At 37.5% G+C, this 25,646-nt stretch overlaps 1 protein-coding gene across 2 annotated transcripts in view; it reads right to left on the bottom strand.

Moving 5' to 3' along the window:
* The window catches only part of RNF213 (ring finger protein 213), a 175,184-nt gene that overhangs the window by 88,096 nt on the left and 61,442 nt on the right, over positions 1–25,646 (bottom strand). For both annotated transcript variants that reach the window (XM_043999869.1, XM_043999868.1), the window contains exons 12-19: positions 24,857–25,076; positions 24,135–24,190; positions 17,834–17,984; positions 15,576–15,737; positions 14,107–14,205; positions 12,348–12,470; positions 8,790–8,970; positions 597–770 (exon numbers count right to left, since the gene is read on the bottom strand). In XM_043999869.1, coding sequence (XP_043855804.1) covers positions 597–770; positions 8,790–8,970; positions 12,348–12,470; positions 14,107–14,205; positions 15,576–15,737; positions 17,834–17,984; positions 24,135–24,190; positions 24,857–25,076 — 1,166 coding nt within the window. The remainder of the gene's footprint in view (positions 1–596; positions 771–8,789; positions 8,971–12,347; positions 12,471–14,106; positions 14,206–15,575; positions 15,738–17,833; positions 17,985–24,134; positions 24,191–24,856; positions 25,077–25,646) is intronic.

A 25,646-nucleotide genomic window follows, 5' to 3' on the forward strand; every position in this document is an offset into this window, starting at 1 on the left:
TCTCACTGTGCCCCAAAGATCTCATTTCCCACTCTATGCCTCTGCAGAAAGTTACCCAGGTCTAGAATACACTTCCTTGGGGCAGCTAGGTGGCACAGTGGATAGAGCACCAGCCCTGGATTCAGGAGGACCTGAATTCAAATCTGGCCTCAGACACTTAACACTTACTAGCTGTGTGACCCTGGACAAGTCATTTAACCCCAATTGCCTCACCCCCCCCCCAAAAAAAGAATACACTTCCTCATCTCCTCTACGTTTCAGAATTTCTAACTTTCTTCAAAATAGTGCTCAGATGTCACCACCTCCATGGGCCCTTTCCTGATTCCCCTCATTTATTAACACTCTCTATTTCTAGAAATTAATTTCACTGCTTTGTATTTACTCAGTTGTGTATGTGTTGTACCCCCCAGCAAAAAGAAAGCTCCTTGAGAGCAGGAGCTGATTCATTTCCTTTGTATTCACAGTGCTTTGCCTGTAGAAAGCATTTAATAAATATTTCCTAAATTGCATTATTAATACACACAGAACCTCAGTATTACTAAGATGCTTTGTAACCTTTCATCAATCCTAAACCCACATCCTAAATTCATACTTACTTAATGTCCATAAGTGAAGAATTTGTTTCTTGTACTTTTCAATCAGGACCATATGTCTAACTAAAAGCTTTCCACTGAGAAGGTCAAAAATAACCTTAATAAACACAGAGTCAGCAATGGCCATTAACTTCTTAGCATCCTCTGTAATCTCCTCCAGTATCTTCTCATCACTTCCTATCCAAAAAAAGGGCAATTTTTAAACAAGGAAGGATTTTCAACATTTTTTCTATTTCCCTTTCTAGTCTAGGTCCATACAAGAACAAGATTTTCTCTTCTTTACATATACAAGGATCAACTGCTCCCTAACATTCTTTTTTTTTATAATAAACATTTTTAAAGTTTTGAGTTCCAAATGTTATCCCTCCTTCCTTCCCTCCCCTCCCCGCTCCCTCCCTGAGGCAGTAAACAATCACATATGGGTGATACATGTGCAATTATATAAAACTATTGTCATTAAAATTTGTCATTTTGTACAAGAAAACTCGATTAAAAGAAAAAAATGAAAGAAAGTTAATAATAGCATTCTTAAGTGTGTTCAATGAATATCAGTTCTTTCTTTGGAGGTGGATAGTACAAATAATAATTGTTGTTCAGTCATTTCAGGCCTACTCAACTCTTTTTTTTTTAAGTAATAAACATTTTTATTTATAGTTTTGGATTCCAATTTTTATCCCTCCTTCCCTCCCTCCCCTAACCCTTCCCTGAGGCGGGAGATACAGGTTATATGTGTACGATTATGTAAAATATTACCATATTAGTGATTTTGTATAAGAAAACTTGAATAAAAGAAAAAAAATGAAAGTTAAAAAATAGCATGCTTCAGTCTGTGTTCCATCAATATCAGTTCTTTCTTTGGAGGTGGATAGTATGTTTCATCAATAGTCCATTGGGACTGTCTTGGATCACTGTATTGTTGAGAATAATACGTCCTTCACAGTTCATCAAACAATATCGCTGTCTCTGTGTACAATGTTCTCTTGGTTCTGCCCACTTCACTATACATCAATTCATACAAGTCTTTCCAGGCCTTTCTGAAATCATCCTGATTGTCATTAGTTATAGCAGAATAATATTCCAGCACCATCATATACCACAGCTTGTTTAGCCATTCCCTAGTTGATGGGCATATCTTTGATTTACAATTTCTAGCCACCGCAAAAAGAGCTGCTGTCAATATTTTTGTACGAATAGGCCTTTTTCTCTTTTGGGGGATGTCTTTGGGATATAAACCTAGCAGTGGTATTGCCAGATCAAAGAATATGCACCGTTTTATAGCCCTTTGGGCATAGTTCCAAATTGCTCTCCAAAATGTTTGGGTCCATTCACAGCTCCACCAAAGGTAGATTAGGATCCCAGTTTTCCCACATTTGCTCCAACATCCAACATTTTCCTTTTTTATTATATTTGCCACTCTGATTGGTTTGAGGTGGTACCTTAGAGTTGTTTTAATGTGCAATTCTCTGATCAAGTGATTTAAAGAATTTTTTCATATGACTACACATTGCTTTGATTTCTTTGTCTGAAAACTGCCTATTTGTATCTTTTGACAATTTATCCATTGGGGAATGACTTGTATTTTTATAAATTTGGCTCAGTTATCTATATATAAGGCCTTTATCAGTGATACTTGCTGCAAAAATTCCCAGTTTTCTTTCTTATAATTTTGGCTCGATTGGTTTTCTTTGTGTCAATGCTTTTTACTTTTACATAATCAAAATTCTATTTTACATTTTGTAATGTTTTCTATAACTTTTTTTTGGTCCTAAAAATTTTCCCTAACAGATTAACTAAATAAAATTCTATGCTTTCTTAATCTGCTTATGGTATTACCCTTTATGTGTAAATCATGTACCTGTTTTGACCTTAGTCTTGTACACAGTATATGTTGGTCTATACCTAGTTTCTGCCATAGTGTTTTCCAGTTTTCCCAGCAGTTTTGTCAAATAATGAGTTTCTGTTTCAAAACCTTGGTTCTTTGGGTTAATCACATACTAGATTACTATAATGAATTCCATCGCACTCATATATCCCAATTTGTTCAACCATTCCCCAAATGGGCATCCCCTCAATTTCCAATTCTTTGCACCACAAAAAAGAGCTGCCATAAATATTTTTGTGCAAATATGTTCTTTCTCCTTTTCTTTGATCCCTCTGAGATAGAAACCTAATATTGGTATTGTTGGGTCAAAGGGCATGCACAATTTTGGATGTAGTTCCAAATTGTTCTGTTCTCCAAATGGCTCACAACTCTACCAACAGTGTATTGCTGTGTCAATTTTTCCACACTCCCTCCAGCATTTTTCCTTTTCTTTCATGTTATCAAATCTGATATATTTGAGGTGGTATCTTAGAATTCTTTTAATTTGCATTTCTCTAATCTGTAGTGATTTAGGGCATTTTGTTTCCACAACTATTGATGGCTTTGATTTTTTTCTTAAAACTGCCTGTTCATATCCTCTAGCCATTTATATACTGGGGAATGGCTCATTTTTTAACAAATTTGCCTCAGTTCCCTATATATTTGAGAAACAAAACAATTATCAGAGAAACTTGCAGTAAAAATTGTTTTGTCCAATTTTCTGTTTTCCTTCTATTGTGACTTGCTTAGTTTTGTTTGTGCAAAAGCTTTTTAATTTCACAGTCAAAATTACCTATTTTACTCCCTATGACCCTCTCTTTGGTCAAAAACTGGACTTCCCTTATCCATAGATCTGACAAGTATATTTTCCCATCCTCCACTAATTATATCACCTTTTATGTCTGAATAATTTATTCATTTTTACCCTATCTTGGTATATGGTGTGAGATGTTGATCTATGCCTGATTTCTACCTAACAAACCTCTTTCCAACTTCGCTACCAGTTTTTGTTAGATGATAAGAAACTACCTCCAAAGTTTAGATCTTTGGGTCCCTTTTGACAAAAAGTGAAACTGTTCCTCAGGGTTTCCACTTCTTTGATTAAAGGTACTCTTCTCCAACCAAAGTGGGTTTTTATAAATAGGCAAACAGTTGCCACAAGGTTCCCACTCCCTCTTGCCCAAAAGTGGTCTTCTTAGTCCTGGGACAATGACCCAGAAGTGTGTGTAGGTAATAGAATTGCCTAACTGAATCTGGTCACAAGGGTCCCCTGTGATCTGACCAGTTGCCCGACCAGTTCCAGATCCCACTTTCTGTCCCTGGATTGTGAGCTCCCGAACCTGCTAGTGCTTCTGTTGACACCACCTAGTCCATTGGTATTTCAGCCATATGGCCTTCAGGTCAACTTCCACCCCATTTCCAACCTCCTAAGTTGTCTTGGGTAGAAGAATATCTCTTTCTGATCTTTTGTGGGCTCTGTCACTCCAGAATTCAATTTGAGATGTTATTTTTGAATTCGTTTAGAAGGGGATGGCTGGAGAGCTCAGCTGCTTCTTTTCTCTAGTCGACCCACCTCTATAAAATTGTTATATTTATTTTTATTTTACTTTACTTACATTTGTTTTTTATATTTACTGTGGTCTATTGTGTATTAAAGTTTTACTTTACCAAAGTGAGATATAACGAAGGTATCCTTTACCCATAGTAGGGTTTTGCTGACAATTTTCCACAACACACTACAAAAATACAAATGATTAAAAGGTATAGAAAACACAAGATCCCACTGTGCCTGATATTTGTTGATTATTTTAAAATTTTGATTTAGTGAATAAAACACAGTCTTAAAGACTATATCTTAACAAGATCTCTCATGTACATATTAAGACTCTTGTCTTAATAAAAAAATCTTTTGATTATCAATATCAAGTGAGGCATAGAAGGAAATATATGCTCAATTTTCAATATATCAATCAATTAGTATTTTTCCCTGTCAAATAAATGTCCTATGAAGAGTTCAAAGAGTTCCTTCTTTTAGGAAGGAAGGTAAACCTATCATGTAATGTAGCAAGATAGATTTTTTTGTCTGCCTGTGTACTACACTGATATCCAGGAAATATGAAAAGATTTAGACGATATACTGCAGTATGTTAGACTGTCCAATGGGGCAGGGGGAGAATCACAAAAGATGAACAGTAAATTAAATGAGATCCGCACTGGTGAAAGATGTATGTATGCATATGATAAAGATGGATATATGGATATTGTGTTCAGATACAATATACACATATTATAGCCACGTGTGCGCGCGCACACACACACACACACACACATATAGATATGGCTCAGAAAATGTTTTAACACTGAACTATTAAACTATCCTCATATTCCCCCCTTTATTTACCAAAAAATTCAGAGAATGGGAGAAAAACACAGTTTTTGGTAGTCTCTAAATGCCATCTATAATGGCTTAGCATTAAATATGTTTCTAATCAACATCTGCATAAGTGTAATAAGCAGTGCCAACATTTCAACATACTTTCATGCTTAATTATTTCATCTCACTAATCAATAAACATCTTTTAACTGAAAAATCAATGGTTCCCTATCATTTCCAGGATCAAATATAAAATACTCTGCTTAACTTTTTTTAAGCTTTCTTTTAGTCAGTAAAATTCTACTTTCTCAACCTCTTACCTTTTTTAGTCCATAAAGAAAGAAAGAAAAATAAAGTCCTTGTTATAAACATATTTGATCAAGCAAAACAAACTTCTACACTGGCCACATAAAAAAAATTCTTATTCTACACTGATTCTATCATGCCTCTAAATATACCAGGTTAGTATCAGGTTTTGTTATTAGTCCTTTGGTATCGTGGTTGGTCACTATACCAATCAGACTTCCTAAATTTTTCAAAATCGCTTTAAAAAAATATATTATTTTCATTGTTTTTTGCAGGCCATCACCCCTACAATTTCCTCCCTTCCCCATACTGACCCTTTGACAAACCAGTTCAATGCTCTTCTCTTGAGTCCCTTGTTACCTTATATTACCAATTTTGACCTGCCAACCCTTGGTCTTGGATCACTTCACTATCTGTTGCCTTCAGTCCTACACATATGCTAATAAACAATGGTAGAGAAAACCAGGAAACTGTGCTGACTAGATCCACTACAAATTTATGGTACTTAACTGGGACCTCACAACTGCTAGGCAATTCTTTTCTGCCTCCATAATTAACATGCTATCTCATTCACCACAGTTGCTTTTCCAAAACTTTTCATCCCTCTTCAAACCCCACACTGTGGCAGCTAGGTTGCCCAGTAGACAAAGCACCTGGATTCAGGAGGACCCAAGTTCACATCCGGCCTCAGACAATTGACACTTACTAGCTGTGTAACCCTGGGCAAATCACTTAACCCTCATTCCCCTTCCCTCTTCCACAATCTCAGCTGAGAACTTTGTCCTTATTTCATATTTTACTGAAAAAAATTGAGGCCATTTGCTGAAAGTTCCCTCTTCCTCATTTTTCATCACTCAGATGCCTTCTGCCACTATCGCCTTCAGTCCTGTCTCACAAGAAGATGTTAAACTTGCCAAGGCAAATCCCTCTACATGCACATCTCCATCTCATCTCCAGTCAACCGCCTCCTATTTTCAGACCTACTTTCTCACAATTTCCAATTGCTCCCCGTTTACTTGCCACTTCCCTACTGCCTATAAACATATCCATGTCTCCTCCCATCCTCAAAAAACCTCCACTTGATCCATCCATCTCCATTACCTATCAACCCATATCTCTCTTCCCTTTTGTGGCTTAACTCACTGACTGTCTACAACGGGTGCTTCCACCTTTCTCTCACTCTCTTAACTCTCTGCAGTCTAATTTCCACTTCTAATTTCATAATTCAACTGGAATATCTATCTTCAGACTTACTAATCATCTTTTAATCGCCAAATCTAATGGTTTTTTAAAAAAACTTGTCATTCATCACCTCTTAACACAGTTGACCAACTTTTCCTTGATATTCTCCCTAGATTTCATGACACTATTCTTTCTTGCATCTTTGACTATCCATCTGACCACTCCTTTTCAGTTTCCTTTCCTTTATCTTCATCCCAGTCATGCCTACTAACCATGGTCATCCCACATCCCTGGGCCCTCTTTGCTTCTCCCTCTATACTATTTCACTTATGATCTCATCTCATCCCATGGATTTAATTATCATTTCTATGATGAGGATTCTAGAATCTACTTATATAGTGCTAACATCTCTGCTAACCTCCAGTCTCTCAATTCCACATGCCTACTGGACATCTCTAACTAGTCTTCTTTAGTAAAGTGTTCCCCTAGATCATCCCTACTCTCTTACTAATCTCTAGTCGCTCCTTGTCTACTGGCTGCTTCCCTACAAAAACCCACATCTCCCACATCCTTAAAAAACTATCACTTGATCGGTCCAATCCCAATACCGATAACCTATCATCCCATCTTTCAACCCTTTCATTGCTAATAATCTCAAAAAGGTTGGCTACAATCAGTTCCTCTACTTCCTTTCCTTTCCATCTCTTCTCAACTTTCTGCAGTCTGGTTTCTGATTTCATCACTCAATGGAAATAGCTCTCTACAAAGTTACCACTGCTCTTTTAACTGCCAAATCTAATGGCTTTTTTACTCAATCCTCATTCTTCTTGACTTCTCTACAGACTTTAACATAGTTCATCTCCCTTTGCTCCCTGATACTTTCTTCTCTCTTATGTTTTGCTTTCTCCTGGTTCTCCTCTTAGCTGACTTATTGCTCCTTTTCAATCTCCTTTGCTGGATCCAGATTGTATCCACTAGCCATGGGTGTCCATCCCCTAAGGTTCTGTACAGGGCTTATTTTTCTTCTCCCCCTATACTATTTCATTTGCTGATCTCAACAGCTTCCATAGTTTTAGTTATCATTTCTATGCAGATAATTCTCAAATCGATTTATCCAGCTCTAACCTAACTCCTGTCTGTCAGTCTCACATTTGCCTACTGGATCTCAAACTGGATGTCTCCTGGACATTAAACTCAACATGTCCAAACTGGAAAGCATTATTGTTCCAACAAAACCTTTCCCTTTTCCTAACTTAACTATTACTGTAGAGGGCACCACCATTCTTAGTCACAAAGGCTTACAACTTAGTTAACATTCTTGACTCCTCACTATCTCATGTCCCCCTTCCAATGTGCTGCCAAGTCCCACTGCTTCTACCTGGGCACCATCTCTCTTACATGCGATCCTTTCTCTCTTCTAACTACTGCCACCATCCTGATGGAAGTTCTCATGACTTTATGCCATGCCTATTTTAATACCCTGTCAGTTGGTCTCCCTGACTCAAGTCGTTTCCCATTCCAGTCCATCCTATCCTCAGCTATCAAATTAACCTTCCTAAAGAACAAATCTGACCATGTCAACCTTATCACCTATATGACATTCAAATACCTTCACAACCTATACCCTTCCAACCTTTCCAGTCTTCTTAAATCTTACTCCTCCCCTAACCACCGTCAATTCCCAATTGAGTGACACCCCCTCCTCTTTGTTCTCTGCACATCTTCAGACTCTGGGCATTTTCACTGGTTGTGCCCCATTACTGGAATACTCTCCCCCCCTCATCTCTGTCTCCTGGATTTTCTGGCTTCTTTCAAATCCCAGCTAAAATCCCATCAGAAGCCTTTCCTGATTTCCCCTCACAACCTGGCCTCTTCCAACCTTTTCACAAACTCCCTTCCACATCCTCTACAATCAAAAGACACTGGCCTCCTTGCTGTTCTTCAAACACAACACTCCCACCTCCTGATTCCAGGTTTTTGCAGTGGCTGTCTCCTATGCTCAAATATTCTCCCACCTCACTTCTTCCCAGGATTATCTGAAAAAAATCCTCTTCATCTTTCTTTTTTTTTTGGGGGGGGGGGGCGGGGTGGTGGTGGTGGTGGTGGTGGTGGTGGTGGTGGTAGTGGTGCAAGCACGTCCTCCTGGATCCAGGGCTAATGCTTTTATCCACTGCGCCACCTAGCATGGGGGGCACCCATCATTTCTTATAACAACAGTATTCCATCACCTTTATAAACCACAACTTTTCAACAATCCTCCAATTGATAGGTACCTCCTCAGTTTCCTGCCACCACATAAAAAAGCTATAAATATTTTTTGTCCATCTTCAGTCAAGAGTTTGTGTTGCTTAGGACTAATCCTTCCCTTTATTGGGTAAAAAAAAAAAATCACCATGTTGATGCATCAGGCCAAAACTTTTTCCTCTCATAGTCAAGGGAATGTTAAACAAACAAAGCATACGTTAGAACCTACCATACAGGCTGAAGATATGCTTGATATCTGGCCAGGTGACGAGGTGCTGCAAAACTGCATCCAAATCATCTACTTTTTTCTCATCCTTTTCTGGCCAGGACTTAGTGATAACAGCAGAAACAAGAGTTCCAAATTTCCTGAGGTTGTGAGAACATAACAGATCAAGGACACTGGTCTGGGACTACAAAAGAAATAAAACAGAAGGAAAAACAAAATGGGTCTTAGAAATACGCCGGTAAGGTCATTAACTTAAAACAAACTCATGAGTCTAAAAGAAAAACTATTTAGAATAGCCAATAATCAATAAGGTTTGTTTGAACTCACCTATCCATGCATACCACCCCCCCCTTTTCTCCTATTACTGGAGCTATGAAGGCATGAGGAAAAAATGCCATTTTGGAGAGACAAAAAAATCATTTCAAGTATTTCTATCTTTGTTTTCTGCCTCCCAATTTAAAAAAGAGGTCAAAAGAATGGGGGAAAAAAAGGATATGCAATTCTCTATAAAATATTTAGAGGTTTTCTTTGGGCATACCTAACTTATTACATAGGATTATCTTAATAAACAAGCAGCTTTTATGCTACATGACTTTAAATCTGTAAAGACTGCTTTATTTGTGTTTCTTTGTTTTTTTCAGGGCAATGAGGGTTAAGTGACTTGCCCAGGGTCATACAGCTAGTACGTGTCAAGTGTCTGAGGCTGGATTTGAACTCAGGTCCTCCTGAATCCAGGGCCAGTGTTTTATCCACTGAGCAACCTAGGTGCCCCGTAAAGACTACTTTAAACTAAAAACTGATATTAACTTTTCCCAGAATTTCTGTGTCTTGCTCCACCTTTTCAAATTTACATTCTTTCTTTCTTTCTTTCTTTTTTTTTGGTGGGGCAACGAGGGTTAAGTGACTTGCTCAGGGTCACATAGCTAGTAAATGTCAAATGTGTAAGGCCAGATTTGAACTCAGGTCCTCCTGAATCCAGAGCCAGTACTCTATCCACTGGGCCACCTACTTGCCCCCTAAAATTTACATTCTTCTTTTCCTCAAAATTTTGGAAAATTTTCGGCTCTTACTATAAAATAAATTTGTATTCTGACGTTTAAAAAATCAAGGAGGAGGGGCAGCTAGGTGGCACAGTGGATAGAGCACCGGCCCTGGAGTCAGGAGGACCTGAGTTCAAATCCGGCCTCAGACACTTGACACTTACTAGCTGTGTGACCCTGGCCAAATCACTTAACCCCAATTGCCTCACCAAAAAAAAAAAAAAAACATCAAAGAAGAATCTATGTGAGAAAAGATAGGGGGACAAACATACTAATACACACTTTTTTGTAGAGCTGTAAATTGGCTGATTATTCTGGAAAGCAATTTAGAATTGTGTTTTTAAAAGGCTAAAATTTTCATAAATTCCCATATATAGGGAATAGGTTAAAGACAGAAAAGGGGGACAGCTAGGTGGGTTAGTGGATAAAGCACTGGCTCTGGATTCAGGAGGACCTGAGTTCAAATCCAGCCTCAGACACTTGACACTAGCTGTGTGACCTTGGTTAAGTCACTTAACCCTCACTGCCCTGCCCCTCCCCAAAAAGACAGAAAGAAATGCCCCCATTACAAAAAAAAAATAGTCATAACAACACTATTTATGTTAAAAAAATAACTGGGGCAGCTAGGTGGTGCAGTGGATAGAGCACTGGCCCTGGAGTCAGGAGGACCTAAGTTCAAATCCGACCTCAGACACTTAACACTTACTAGCTGTGTGACCCTAGGCAAGTCACTTAACCCCAATTGCCTCACCAAAAAACAAAACAAAACAAAAAATAACTGGAAATAATCCATCTAATAGGGCATGCCTAAATTAATTATAATATAGGAATATAATTGAATATTCTTATGCTACGAGAAACATCAAATAAGAATTCAGAGAAACACAGAAAGACATATTGAACTGATGTAAAGCAAGCAGAAGTAGAAAAATAATTTGCAAAATGACCATACCAATGTCGATGGAAAGAAGGGCAACCACAAAATATAGAAACCTGACCAAGTTTTGTTCTGGCGAATGGTGAAGAAAACATACCTCCCTCCCTTTTGCATTGGTGGTAAACTACTAGTGTGGAATACTGCATGTACCCTCTGAAATAGTCTAGGTATTCACGCGTTTTACTGAATTGCTTTTTTCCTGCTTTTATGAAATTTATGTTACAAAATATGGTATGATGGGTAGAAGAAGGGGGAAGAAAATGTGATGAAATAAAAAAAGGTATCAATTAAAAAACTAATTAGCCATAGGCCAATCCCTGGAAGGGATCACTCAACAGATGCCCCAGTTGAAGTAGAAAACAGAATGGTGAATAATCTAAAATGGTTTTGTTTTAATTATTTTTTTTAATAATCTAAAATGAATTAAACAGAGCACACTTTGCTGATTTTCAGACTTTGGAAAGTAATTTAATTTTCATAGCAACTCCTTTGATTGTAGCAATCATTTCATAAAACAATAAAGTAGAGGCCAGCTAGGTAGTGCTGTGGATAAAGCACAGGCCCTGGATGTCCCTGAATTCAGCAGAGTTCAAATCAGGACTCAGATTCTTGACACTTACTAGCTGTGTGACCCTAGGCAAGTCACTTAACTCTCATTGCACCACCAAAACAAAAACAAACCAAAAAACAAACAAACAAACAACAACAAAAAAACCCCACACAAAACACAAAACAATAAAGGAAACCCCGGAAGACTTATGTGATCTGGTACAAAGTGAACTGAACAGAATTAGGAGACTGCTATACAAAGTAACAGCAATATTGTAATAATCAACTATGAAAATACAATGATCTGTGAAAATTCCAAAGGACTCATAATGCACCTCCAGAGAGAGAAATGGTGCAGATTGGAGCTTATTCTCTTTCACTTGGTTTTTCTTGTTTTTCCTGCAATAAGTCTAATGTGGAAATGTGTTTTGCATGACATCACATATATAATCATTTCACTTGCCTTCTCATTGAGTTGGGGAAGAATAGGAAGAGAGAAAATTGGAAAATGAAATAAAAAATTTAAAAAAAAAACAATAAAGTTGTTTGTTTTAATGCAACATCTTTCCTACTTCATTAAGGGAAAAAAGTCAGATCTGAATACCATTACTGTCTTAAATGATCATTTTCCACCTGTATCACTTAAAGAAATCAAAACCAGGGCAGCTAGGTGGCGCAGTGGATAGAGCCCCGGCCCTGGAGTCAGGAGTACCTGAGTTCAAATCCAGCCTCAGGCACTTAACACTTACTAGCTGTGTGACCATGGGCAAGTCACTTAACCCCAATTGCCTCACAAAAAAAAAAAAGAAATCAAAATCTCTAAGCCCTTCATGGCTGGACTTCTCTAAACATCTAAATCATCCCACATTTGAAGAGGAAGTAAGAAGTGATTTTGCACTTCAGGTATAATCTTAGTGAGAGTCCTGCCATTAGAGATACTTCAACATAAGCTAATAAGAAAAAAAGTCAATATTTTCATTTCAGAACATAGCCATAATCCCTAAATATTTTCCCATTAGAGGTGTGGTTAGCTACCTGGCAGACTGGGCTCACAGCTTCAATAGCACAGGTCTCAAAGTTCTTAGCAATACGTCTGTCTACTTTTTTAAGTTGGTCATGGTAGTGGCAGTATAAGACGATCTGCTGAACTGGTTTCTCCTGTAGGAACATAAAATGAGATTTAATGCAGATTGGAGATAGCAGGCTTCAATACTTTATAGACTAAAACTAAAATGAACCTCACTTATTTATAATATCTTTTTTTTTCATTTTTAACCAAATTTTCCCCTAAGTTCCTTTGTTGCTGGGTACCAAAAATTTGCACTAATTTATCAAATACATTTAATAAATATCCCCTTCCTCGGTCACACAAATAACCCCCGAAATCAAGCAAATTTTATTTATTACAATTACATATGACAAGATTTAAAGTTTACTAATTTTTTCAGAGATGAATAGATCCCCTACACTAATCCTAAAGAACATTTCCCTGACATAAGAGGTTGTCCCCGAACTCTGAGAGAGATGCTAGATTAGGGATATAAAACAAACAAAACTGGTATGGCGAATGTGTGAATTTGTTTTGCTTAAGTGTACTTCTGTTAAGAGAGAGAGTTCTAGAAAAAGAGAGGGCAGGAAAGTCATTGGGAAGATGTCAAAAAATCTGTAAAAGTGCTTATTACTATTGTCAGAAAATTTTCTGAACTATTAAACCAAGCTAACACCAAGGACCTATTAACAATATACCTCAGGGAAAAATTTATTGCTGTTTTAGTCACCTGAAATAAGTCCATAATATTCCCTTTCTCAGTGTTGATACTTCAAGTAGGACAATGATTTTAATATTTATATGGTTCTTCCTAAATTTACAAATTTTCCAACATTTGAATTGTTCATCCCCACTCCCCACCCCCATCCTCCCAAGACCAACTCCAGAGTACTATTCAGAGATGTCCCAAGGTTTTGAGACTGACTTTACACAGAATAACCTTGCATATTTTCACTATCAAGAGACAGAATGCTGGCATAGAAAAGTCAATATACTGGTATGTTTCTTATGTTCTAATGTACTTATATACTTGAATTAAATAAATATTTATTAAGAGCAGGGGACTGCACTAAGTGCTAGGAGAGATTCAAAGTTGTCCCTGATCCTCCTGTAGCTTGCAGTAAGGGGGAATCAGACACATAAACAATATAAAATACACAACAATAAACTGAGTGGAAAGTAAACAAGCCTAAGTGTTAAAGATGGTTGTAGTTATCATGGTGGGTGGGGAAGGGAAGATGTGAGTTGGGGGCCCATAGATCAGACTTTTTAAGAATACATCTGAGAAAAAATAAAATACCTTATATGTAAAATAAAATTTTTAAAAACAGTGTAAAAAAAAAAGAATACATCTGAGTTAAATTTTATAAGATAAGTGGTGATTCAAGAGAGGAATACAGAGAGAAAAGGGATGAAATTCTTTACACAGAGTGATGAATCAAGGATAAACAAAGTTGCAAACCTAAATGGCTCAAAGGAAAATAGTATCCCAGAAAGTGGAGAAATTAATTTGAGGAAAAAGTTTCAAGAGAATGATGATTCCCTGAAAATGATCTTCTGACAAAAGTTTAATTTGTCGTATAGGGAAAAACTCCAATGTTTTCCTATTTCATATTGGTCTTGGCTATCTACAATGTTACAAGAACAAAGGACAAACAACCATCCCACCACAAGACTGTATTAACAAAGAGGCTGTTATTTCCATTGTTTCACATAACCCCAAAAAGAATCCCAAGAGATTAATACCTGTTTTATTCTTCCTTCCATTTCACTAAGTAATGACTTCTTCCATTCCTCAGAAAGATGCTCATTAGGAAAGTTGAGTTTTACAAACTCACTCCAAGCCTACAAAATACATAGAAATGTATGTATGCAATGGTAAACATCTAAAATGCAATTAGAGGGGGAAAAAGTGGTAGAGGGGCTGTTAATGCTTTTGCACAACACCATGGTACTGAATGATAATAAATCTAAAACTGGAAGGGACCTCTCAGGTCACCTAGTATTACCCTTTCATTTTACAGTAGAAGAAACTGAGGCTCAAGAGAATTTAGGTACTGGAAGGGCCAGGGGAACAAATAAGAAGTAGATATGTATATGCCTCCCTTACCTAAAAAGGTAACACAATAGTTTTTTGGGGGGTTTTGTTTTTTGTGGGGCAATGAGGGTTAAGTGACTTGCCCAGAGTCACAGAGCTAGTAAGTGTCAAGTGTCTGAGATCACATTTGAACTCAGGTCCTCCTGAATCCAGGGCTAGTGCTTTATCCACTGTGCTACCTAGCTGCCCAAAAAACTCACATTCTAAAGGAGGAGACCTGTGTATATATATATATATATATATTATATTATATACACACAACAGAAACAAGGCAACTTTAGAGGGGAGGGGAGCAACCAGGAAAGGACATGTGTGAAAGGTAGGTCTTGAGCTGACTCCTGAAGGAAATCAGGCATTCCAAGAGACCAAAATGAGGAGGGATGAGCTCATTCCAGGTGAGAGAAATGATTATTAATAATAAATGATTTGGGAAGAACCCCTCCTTATCTTTAGTGTGTATGTGTGTGTGTGTGTGTGTGTGTGTGTGTTTTGTTTTGTTTAGGCAATTGGGGTTGACTTGCCCAGGGTCACACAGCCAGTAAGTGTCAAGTGTCTGAGGCCGGATTTGAACTCAGGAACTCCTGAATCCAGGGCCGGTGCTTTATCCACTGCACCACCTAGCTGCCCCCCTCCCCTATCTTTAAATAAGGATACAACCACTTATCCTGACTACTTCATAGGCTAATTAAAAAGATAAATGAAGGGGCAGCTAGGTGGCGCAGTGGATAAAGCACCAGCCCTGGATTCAGGAGTTCCTGAGTTCAAATCCGGCCTCAGACACTTGACACTTACTGGCTGTGTGACCCTGGGCAAGTCTAGCTGCCCCTATACTAGATATTTTTTAAGTATTTTGATTATGAACTTTTTGACAAACTCAAACCATACCAATATACAAAAACCAAAAAAGGTACTATACATGTTTTCTCTCTTTCTCTATGAAGTTTTTATCACTTCACAAAGACTAAATTCCCAAGAGCCTTCTAAAACCAGTTAGTTCCCTTGCCTCCGATCTATCTCTACTTCTAGACCCTCACCTTTGCCACAAATACAGTTTTGATGATGTTACCTATCCCACTCAGAAACCTTCACTGAGTCCTTCTCCTTCAGAAATACTTACCATAGGCTCTTCATTATAAGAGAGATATCGCCCACATTGCTTAAGCAAGCCTTCTTTTAAAACATTCCGGAACCAGTTTTTGGTGGTAGTCAGAGTTTCTTGAAACAGCTCTTTTACAAAAATGATGTTTCCATTTGCATTGTTTAGCTTATCTTTGGGATCCTAATATTGCATGGGAAATAAAGATGCATTGTATTAAAGATACATCTTTCATATCCCTTGTAACACCTAATACAGTACTAAGTATTCAAGGGGTGCTCAATGAGTACTCAAAGATGAATTTATACCCACAAACCTATGTGCAAACAAATTCATATTGAAACAGCTAAATTTGAAAAGTACATTAAGCCCTCCAGAATGGAAGGCAAAAATGGAAAGAGGTTGAGAATAAAGACAGGAAAGGAAAGGCATAGAGTGGTGGCTCCATCCCAGAGAGGTGAACTGTCATATTATGGAAAGAAAACTCCCAGCCATGAGAAGGGAAGATTCTTTATACCTACATTCCTATAATTAAGCCTTCAGGGCTACAATTAAGCTTGAGGAAACAATGTTGGGATGGAAAGGAGTGTGTTTGCCAGAACATGAGGAGAAAATGTATATTCGTCAGAAAAGTATAAGCCTATTTTCTCCATTCAAGAAACTTTGTTAATTACACTTGCTGCTGAATTTGAGTGGCCACTGGTCAGGAAACTTAGGACCAGGCCTCTCCACCTATTGTGTTCCTCTCCTATTGTGTTATAGAAGGCAAAAGCAAGGAAACAACCTCACCTCTCAGTCCCCTTCATGTTTCCAGGGAAGAAGATCCCTAGGGTTCCCTTTCTTTTCTTTCTAAAAGCATACCATGGTCTCCTCTATATTAACCTTATTAACCTCAGGCACAATGACATGGATCCTCTCCTTCAGATAATTAAGATTTACATCCTGCCTAATAGCTTTTAGGTTTTGGATTGAGTGTTCCATACTCCTTGAATTCTTTTTTAATAAGAAAGTTTCCTCGTGTGCTCTCTTTGATATGACCTTTATAACATAATTTTGCTGGTTCTTTTTTATATGAAAAAAACATGAAGTTATTTGCTTATGCTACGTTATTTATTTTTATTTCTTTAATTTATTATTTCTTTATTTTCTTTATTTCCAAAAAAATCTATTTAGGAAAACTGATAGGATAAAAATTAATTGGCATATTAAAACTACCTGTGATATTCTAATATTATTTAAATTAAATTACTAAGGATTTACAAATAATAATTGTTGTTGTTCAGTAATTTCAGTCCTGCTCAATAATTTTATTTATAGTTTTGGATTCCAATTTTTATCCCTCCTTCCCACCTTCCCCTAACCCCTCCCTGAGGCGGGAGATATAGGTTATACATGTACGATTATGTAAAATATTACCATATTAGTGATTTTGTATAAGAAAACTTGAATAAAAGAAAAAAAATGAAAAGTAAAAAATAGCATGCTTCAATCTGTGTTCCATCAATATCAGTTCTTTCTTTAGAGATGGATAGTATGTTTCTGAATAGCTGTCATTTCCCTGTCCAGCTAATTTTTTCACATGAGAAAACTGAGGCAAACACAGCCAGTGTCTGAGGCCAAATTCGAACACAGGTCTTCCTGACTCTGGGACAGGTAGATGCCAAGAAAAGTCTGACAAAACTGAAATGACTGTCAGACATGACTAATCAACCAAACAACTAAAACTTCCTGACTCTAGGACCAGTGCTCTATCTACTATGTCACCTAACTGCCCACAAATAATAATTGGGTTGAACTACTGTCATGCTGCCAAGACAATTTATGGCTTTGCAACAATGACCTTCAAGACTTTAGGCAAGTCAATTAACCTTCTTGGCCTCAGTTTACTCATATATTAAACAAAGGGGTTGGATAAAAGGATAGATTCTATATTAAATGGATGGACATTCTCTAGATACAATGTCCATTAGCTATAACGATATTGTAAAAAAATAAGGCTTATAGATGAGAAAAAATATCTTGCCATGTTAGAAAAAAACTATCCTAAGTGATCCTTGAACAAAGGCAAAGAAAGCGCCTAAACTATAATTTAGCAATTCCACAAAAACAACAATTCACATTTGATGGTACTTTAAGGTCTCATAATCATAAGACAGAGCAGTCAAGTGTTGTGAAAATCCTCATCAAACTACCCCTTTCTTGAATGGGACAGAAATTAAGAAACTATATATCTCTACCATCCTATATTTGAATACAAGTTACAAGAATACTTCACTTACCCCTGAAAATGTAAGTCTGATCATAATGGAAATAATCTCTGCAGATAAGACAGGCAATCCATAAAATGTTAACACATCTGTTTTTTTGCAGACAGTCTCGTAGAATTTTACGCAGACAGTAAAGTAGGGTTCTAACATGGCTATTTGAATCCTATCAAAACAGGAGTTAAAGGGGAAATTGTTAAGGAAACATGAGAAAAGGAATAATGGAAAATTACTTCTCAGGACTCTGGTTTCTTTACATGAAAAAAGATAACTTGTTGGGTCTGAATGTCAGTTTATTTTGCCACATACTTCAATATCTAGAAAAAGGATTTATCAGTTTATAAAAATCTAGCTAAGCTGATATAGCAAATTTTGGGGGGTTTGGTTTTGGTAGATAAAATTTAATTTTTAAGTAGAATATCTAAGTGTTTCTGAGCTGGACTGCTGGGTTCATTTTTAGTTCAGAGGAAAAAGGAAGATGCAGAAATAAAAGACTTTATCCTCTATCTTAATAAGAGAAAATGATTAAGAAAATATAGGGAGAGACAGTAGCCAAAGAGAAAGAAGGAACAGTCATGAAAGAAAGTTCCCCTTTTCCTCAATGGAAAAATTACCATTAAAGACCACCTCAAATATTCAGTCAAGAGAATACAAAAGAGTTAGTTGTCCGAGTCAGAATTTGAAGCATTACTTTAGGAAGAGGCAATGTAAAGGCAGTTTAATAGACAGAATACCTAACTGGGAAAGCAGGAAGACCTGAATTCAAATCCTGCCTGAGACACCTTGCTGACTGTGACCCTGAGAAAGTTAACCCATTCAGTCTCTCCATCTAAAAAATAGGATAACAATAGCACCTACCTCACAGTTCTTATAAAGAGAAAATGAGCAAACATATGTAAAGTGATATAGAAATCTGAGCTACCAGTAACAGTAACGTTCCATTTAAAATGTACATTCATGAACAAGTTACTATCTTTTAAAAAAAAAGCTATACTGCTATATTTTTACATCCCTTTAATCTCCCAATGTATCTTCCTTCCCCAACCAAAGTCACATCCTTAACAAAGAATTTTAAAAGGAGATGAAATAGTTTAGCAAAACTAAAAAACACATTAATCAAATATGACAGCATATAAAGTGTTCCATTTCCATAGCCCCCTACCTCTCCAATGAAGAGGTGATGCAATCTCATGGAGAACCAAACTTGATCATTGTAATTAGATAGCAATCAGTTTCTATTTTTTGTTGTTATTTTTTCCATTTACATTGTTATATCACCATGTATATTGTGATCCTGCTTCTACTTCATTTTGTATCAGTTCACTTAAATCTTCCTATGCCTTCTGCTTTTCACAATCATTATTTCTACTGTTATAATAAATATATAAACCACCTGGTTTTGATGGAGCTGCCTTATTATCCAAAAGAATTTTTTGAAACCTTGTATTAAAAGATCAAAATGCCCCCCAACTGAACTCTAAACTGAACCCAGACAATAAAGAAGTGGGTGTCAGACAAATCCCCAAGTTATTTGGGTGTTACACATCATTTGTCTTTCCAAGTATCTGGGAAGTTTATAGCTAGCAGATAAGCCCCTTTCTTCTTTCCTCAGGATAACTGGTAGATTTTATGACTCTAACGAATACCTTCGATGGCTGGAATCACCCTTGTAAAAACATGGATATCCTTGTCATGACAACCCCCTTTTTGAATCATATACTCTTATCACATTGTTTGTTTTCAAGTTTGAACTATCAGACTGATCTGTATTTCATATACTCGTGCTATAGTATTTTGCTTTTAAGTTGAACTACTGATAGTAAAAGCGAGGAAAACTGAAAATTAAATCAATCTGGATCTGACTAATTTACTAATAGATACCCCAAACTAACAAGTGAATAGATTAAGTTTATATAAATAACTTCACACACAAAGAAAGACTGAGCTCTTTCTTTGGAAGGAGTGTCTACATGTACATGCCCGCTTGCTCTTGGGACAAATAAACTGGTACTATGTTTTCCTGTCTATTCCCTGATCTGTTTCTTCTCGTAGGAGAGGGTTATGGAAATAACCTTCTCTGATCTGTTTTCTGTAGGAGACAGGTATGAAAATTTTTTACACTATCTTTCATTTCTGCCAGACCTGTGTTTTCATCAGTATAGAGAGCTTTTGATGAAAAAAAAAAGCTCCCTCTATGAATGCTGATGATTGTTGTTCATCCTTCATTTTCAAAAAAAGATCGATGACATCATGAGGGTAAGGTCTAGACTTGCACATGAATTGGATTATAAGTGAGGCAGAGCTGCAAAGTCATTAACCTTACTCCCTCCACCAGAATCAACAAAGTTCAGTGGCGGGGCAGCTAGATGGCACAGTGGATAGAGCACCCGCCCTGGAGTCAGGAGGACCTGAGTTCAAATCCGACCTCAGACACTTAACACTTACTAGCTGTGTGACCCTGGGCAAGTCACTTAACCCCAATTGCCTCACTTAAAAAAAAAAAAAGTTCAGTGGCAAGACAAAGGTCAAGAGACTGGTGGTGGTGGCCCAGAATGAAGCAGGTGACCTTGATCTTTCTAAATTAAGATCCTTCACAGGTGTCAGTTTGCCTGGCCTGAGGCCAGGCCCAGTCAAAGACTAAGGACAAGATAAAAATAGAGACAAAAGATGGCTTAATTTACTATTACAATTATATCAATCTGGCAGGGGAGAACCCTCAAGAGTTTCAGACCAGAACCTAAAACAATTGCTAGTTACACTAAATCTAAGCCTAATCAAAGCTAAACAAAGAGGCTCAGAAGGGGCTTTGGTGATTCATTGGTGATTCCATGAAAGCCAGACAGATTTAGGTTTAACAGCAGTCAAATAGCTCAGTTTAAAACACAATGGGCTTTTTAAAAGCCTGTCTTTTCAGAGCTACATTTCAAGAAATCAAAAATGAAAACTGCACAGGACATTTTAAAAAAATAATACAAATAGGGGGCAGCTAGATGGCACAGTGGTAAAACACCGGCCCTGGATTCAGGAGTACCTGAGTTCAAATCCGGCCTCAGACACTTGACACTTACTAGCTGTATGACCCTGGGCAAGTCACTTAACCCTCATTGCCCTGCAAAAAAACAAAAAACAAAAAACAAAAAATAATACAAATAAAAAAGACAATGAAGAATAAGACCAAGAACACTAACAAAAAAACAGAGAAATAGCATTTCCCAACTTCTGCTCAACTTGGTAGGTTGGGTCCCCAGAGGGCAGACATGGTAAAGATAGTCTATACAAAAACTTTCTCCTAAGAAGCTGGTTCACTCCTTCCCACAAATACACACAAGAATCTATGGGAGGGATAAACTTAGATCTATGCCATAAAAGTACTGAGGCACACTTGTAAGAAATATGTGAGACAAGGTTTAACTCACAACATCTACTCTGGAAATCCTTCTCTTTGTGTAGACTTTGTTATGGGCCTAGCACCCCAGAAGTTCTCTGGGATACATCAAAGAACCTTCTCCTTGAGAAACTAAATGAAAGGGCAGACACACCTGAAGAGATAAGTGGAAGCAGATGGGGACTGAGCTAGCTCCAGGACCACCATCCTTCATTCCAGTCTCCCTCACCCCTTGGGGAGATAAGATTGGGTGTGGCTGCTGCCTTTGTGCAGGGAGAGAAATGGCTTGAGAGATCCGAAGCCACCCCTCACCCAACTCCTCCAGCCACCTCCAGTGGGGGAGTGTCCTTGATCACTAAGGGAACTTTCCACAGTCAGATCATCACCTCCATCAGTCCTCTATAAAAGTTATCTGTCTGTCTCCTGCTCAAGGAGATTGGTATCTCAGAGCCAAGCTCTGTGCCTTCTCCCCATGAGAAGTCCAAGGATTTCTTGGTTTCCCTTCCCCAGCCCCTAAATAAAATATTCTCTTATTCTCTTGGATTTGTGTGCAACAGGGTGTAATTCTTTAAAGAGGAATTCCTAAGGACCTGTGGTAAAAAATATGAAAGGTTTTTAACAGTCGGTTAGGATAACTGAAAGACGCGAGTTTTTGAAGGACCACCCTTTTGGGGAGGAGAGGAACAATCCACCTGCTGCGCAAGTCAGACTGCCTGCGGTGCACTGGACTTGGGGGGGGGGGGAGAACGGAAGTGGGGTTTTTCCTGCTCGGCAGGGCTCCTGACAGGGAGGCACAGACGGTCTCTCTCCAAAGGTAGCCTTTTCGGTTTGGTGAGTTTTTATAAGGAATATAGACTAAGCTTAGACTTAAGACGATTTGTATTGTGTTTCTACTTTCCTATCCTTCTAATCAACATCACCTTGTGACTACCATAACAATAAAAGGTCTATCTAGAAAACCAAAAGCTTCTTCCATTTACTAGTCTGGGAGATAAATTAAGGGAAAGGTTAAGTAGGGGAGATTTATGATCTAATATTCAATTTTAAATCTCACAGACCCCTACCCCTATCCCAGACCCCCTACCCTATTTCCCCATAACAACTTAATGCAAAACCCTTGTTGCTGTTTGTGGGGCACCCCTCAAAGTTAAAGGAAACTGTCTTGGGAACTTAAGTGTCTGAGAGGTGAATTCAGGAGAATAGAAAGAGGTGCTTTGAGAGGCTGATGTCCACAGGCCTTTTCAAAGAACTTCCCACTGGAAGTTCCCATGAGAAAATAAGCAGAGGCCAGCACCTTCTTGTACATTGTAACCCTGGAGGGGGAGGACCAAATCACCCTTATAAAAACAGGCCTGCAAGCCTGCACGTTGCCTCATCCCACTAGGGGGGCAGCCTACTCTCGCAAGAATGTGAATAAATATATTTTTTTTAACATCCCAGCACTGGGTCTCAGAACATCTTTAAATGAGGTTGACCACACTGTTGTTAGTCCTTTGTCCTCAAAAAGGACCAATGACATCACAAGGATTAAGTCTTGCCTTGCATCTGAATTGGATATAAGTGAGGCAGAGGTGCTCAAAGTCATCAGCCTCACTCTCCTCCAGAGTCATCCAAGTCTAATGGCAAGATAAAGGCCAAGATGACTAGCAATGACCCGGGATGCCATGAATGCAGGTCAGCACCTTCTCTGCAACTTGACAATGTTGGAAGATTGCCTGGGGCACTAAGAAGTTCAGTGATTTGCCTAGCATCACATAATCGAGATGGGGCTAGAGCCCAGGCCTCCCTGACTTTGAGGCCAGCTCTTTTCTACTTTTTTTCACTGCCCCTATTCCCATCTCTATATAAATCATTGCTGTATTTTACTATATATGGAACCTTTCTTCCATCACTTAACTTCTAAAAATAACTGAAATAAACTTCCATACTGGAATACTATGAGGGGGAAAAATAAAGAAAACCTATTTGCCACTCCAAGAGACTTAGAAGACTCCTTATTAACAAGTGCCTTAGTATCCCTTCATGTAGCTATGCCACTGTATATATGGAATCATTCAGGGGCATTTAGCTCAAGACTACAGGTTCTAGAAGGTAAATGTACCATGAACATTTAAAGACACATATACACATATCTAAGTGTTTATATGTCTATGTAACTATGAATATTCATGGAAACCATACAAACACACATACACATTATATAAATTCCAAATGATATAACATATTCATCACTGCCTTATTTTCTTTAACAATAGTTAAATATGTCCACTTAAATCCTCCTTTACTATAATAATATTGGAGATTAAAGAGTTAACACATGCCCCATTTCTTTATTAATCACTGTTATCCTTAAAAACAATTTCCATACAGGTATGCTTTGTTTGTTTTGGCTCTTTGCTGAAAATAAAACATAGTACCAATAGAATACTGCTAATAACACAATGTGTTGTCTTGGTACTAAAGCCAAATTGAGGATTAAGCTTATTTTCAGGGAAAAAAAAATCAAAGATTAACACTGGACAATTATTAAAGCTATATAAGACACACATACATATGTGTATATGTGTGGATGTACACAAAAACATATTGGCTGTTAACTCACCAGAATCATTTGGAATCATGAGGGTAAAAGAGAGGGAACAACTTTTTAAGTGGCACATCAGAGAGAGTAAGGAAGATCTGAGTTCCAAGCTTTTCTCTGAAATGGAAACAGCTATGAGACCCTGAGGAGTCACATCAGCTCTCTTTCTCTCTCCTTGACCTTACTTTCTCCTCCTTGGTAAAAAGGGGATGAAAATAGCACCTGCCTCCAAGGGTGGTTGTGAGCATCCAATGAATTACCATGAATAAAATGCTCTGCAAACCATAAAGCACTACAAAGAGGGGTGTTCTTGTTATTATTGTCAATATCAACTACTGCTGCTTACTTACTTGTTCTGGTTTGCCTTCAGGAGGTTCAAGAGCTTTTTGAAGAGGTTCTTTAAAACCTGTGGTGGTAGTGGTGGAAAAAAAAATTAAGAAAAAATACAACGAAAGTATGCTTAGATTCATTGCTTTATGGAAACAAAACTAAAAATCATCAACTATCATGAAAAATACTGAGGACCTTTGTGCATACAAATTTAAAAAGAACTATGCATAACCAACCGTATGTCTCCTAGAAAAGAAAATTTAAATTTTGGTTTTATTTTCTCAATGCTCTAAAAATTGAAAATGAAGTTATAAATTACATAAATATACACAATAAGCAGATATTTTTTAAAACTTCAAAGTAAAATAGTGTTTATTTCATTATTGCTTCAATAAAATTAGGTAATCTCATGACAACTGCATCTTATAAGCGTTTCTTGACAAATAACAAGCTCATCATTACTGATGCCAGGCTGTAAGGCTTTCAATACTTAGTTCACAATTAGAGTGTGATGCAGAAGAAAGAAGACTGGACTTGGAATCAAGGAATCTAGGGTCAGTTCCTGGTTCAGCCACTTACTAACTGTGAAACATTGAGGAAGTCCATTTAATCACCCTGGGCTTCAGTTTCCTTGTCTACAAAATGAGGTTGGGCCAGAATACCTCCGAAATGCCTTAAATCTCACAATTCTAAATGTACTTAAATTTACTAAGACAATATCAAGCCAATCCAAATTACAAACCTCACGAGTTGTATTAGAAATCGTAATTTCTTGAAGCCGATAGTAAGTTCCTTGAAGACAGTCCAATATGCTGGCAGGAAAATTAGTTAAGTATTCTACTGAATTATCCAAGTAGTCAACCAAGCCACTTAGGGGTATCAAGCAGAACCAAGATCGGAATAAGTTTTGATCTACTTCCAGCAAATGTTTTTTTTCTTTCATGCACTCAAGTAGTTTTTTCCTACACGAGTGAAAACAGAATAATAGACTTTTAGATAACACTGCAAACACTATTTGTTATCTGTCCCCCCAAAATACACTCCTTAATGTATTTTGGTACAGAGCACCATCTATACACCATGGTTCTCAAATTTGGAGTCATCTCCAACACTTTACTCTGTCTTACTGATCTCTCTTCCCTGATTCAATCAAATCAGTTGCCAAGTTTTAGAATTTCAACTTCCCCAACATTTCTGACATACATTCCCATTCTCCATACTCACCACCTCTCAACTGAACCATTTCAATAGCCTCTTTTTTTTGGTAATTTTATTTATTTTTTTAATAGAATTCTATTTTCCAAAACATATGTAAAAACAAAATTTTAAGATCAATTTTTTAAAAACTTTGTGTTCCAATTTTTCTTCCCCCCACCCACAAGAACTCGAGCAATTCAAAATAAGTTATACATGAGTAGTCATGGAAAAATTTGCATATTAGCTAGTTGTGAGAGAAAACAGTAAAAAAAACCCAAAACTTCAGATTAAGGAATTGTCAAAGAGGAAAAGAAAAAAAATTTTTTAATGTGTTT

The sequence above is a fragment of the Dromiciops gliroides genome, chromosome 4 (genome assembly GCF_019393635.1).
Source record: "Dromiciops gliroides isolate mDroGli1 chromosome 4, mDroGli1.pri, whole genome shotgun sequence".
Lineage (NCBI taxonomy): Eukaryota > Metazoa > Chordata > Mammalia > Microbiotheria > Microbiotheriidae > Dromiciops > Dromiciops gliroides.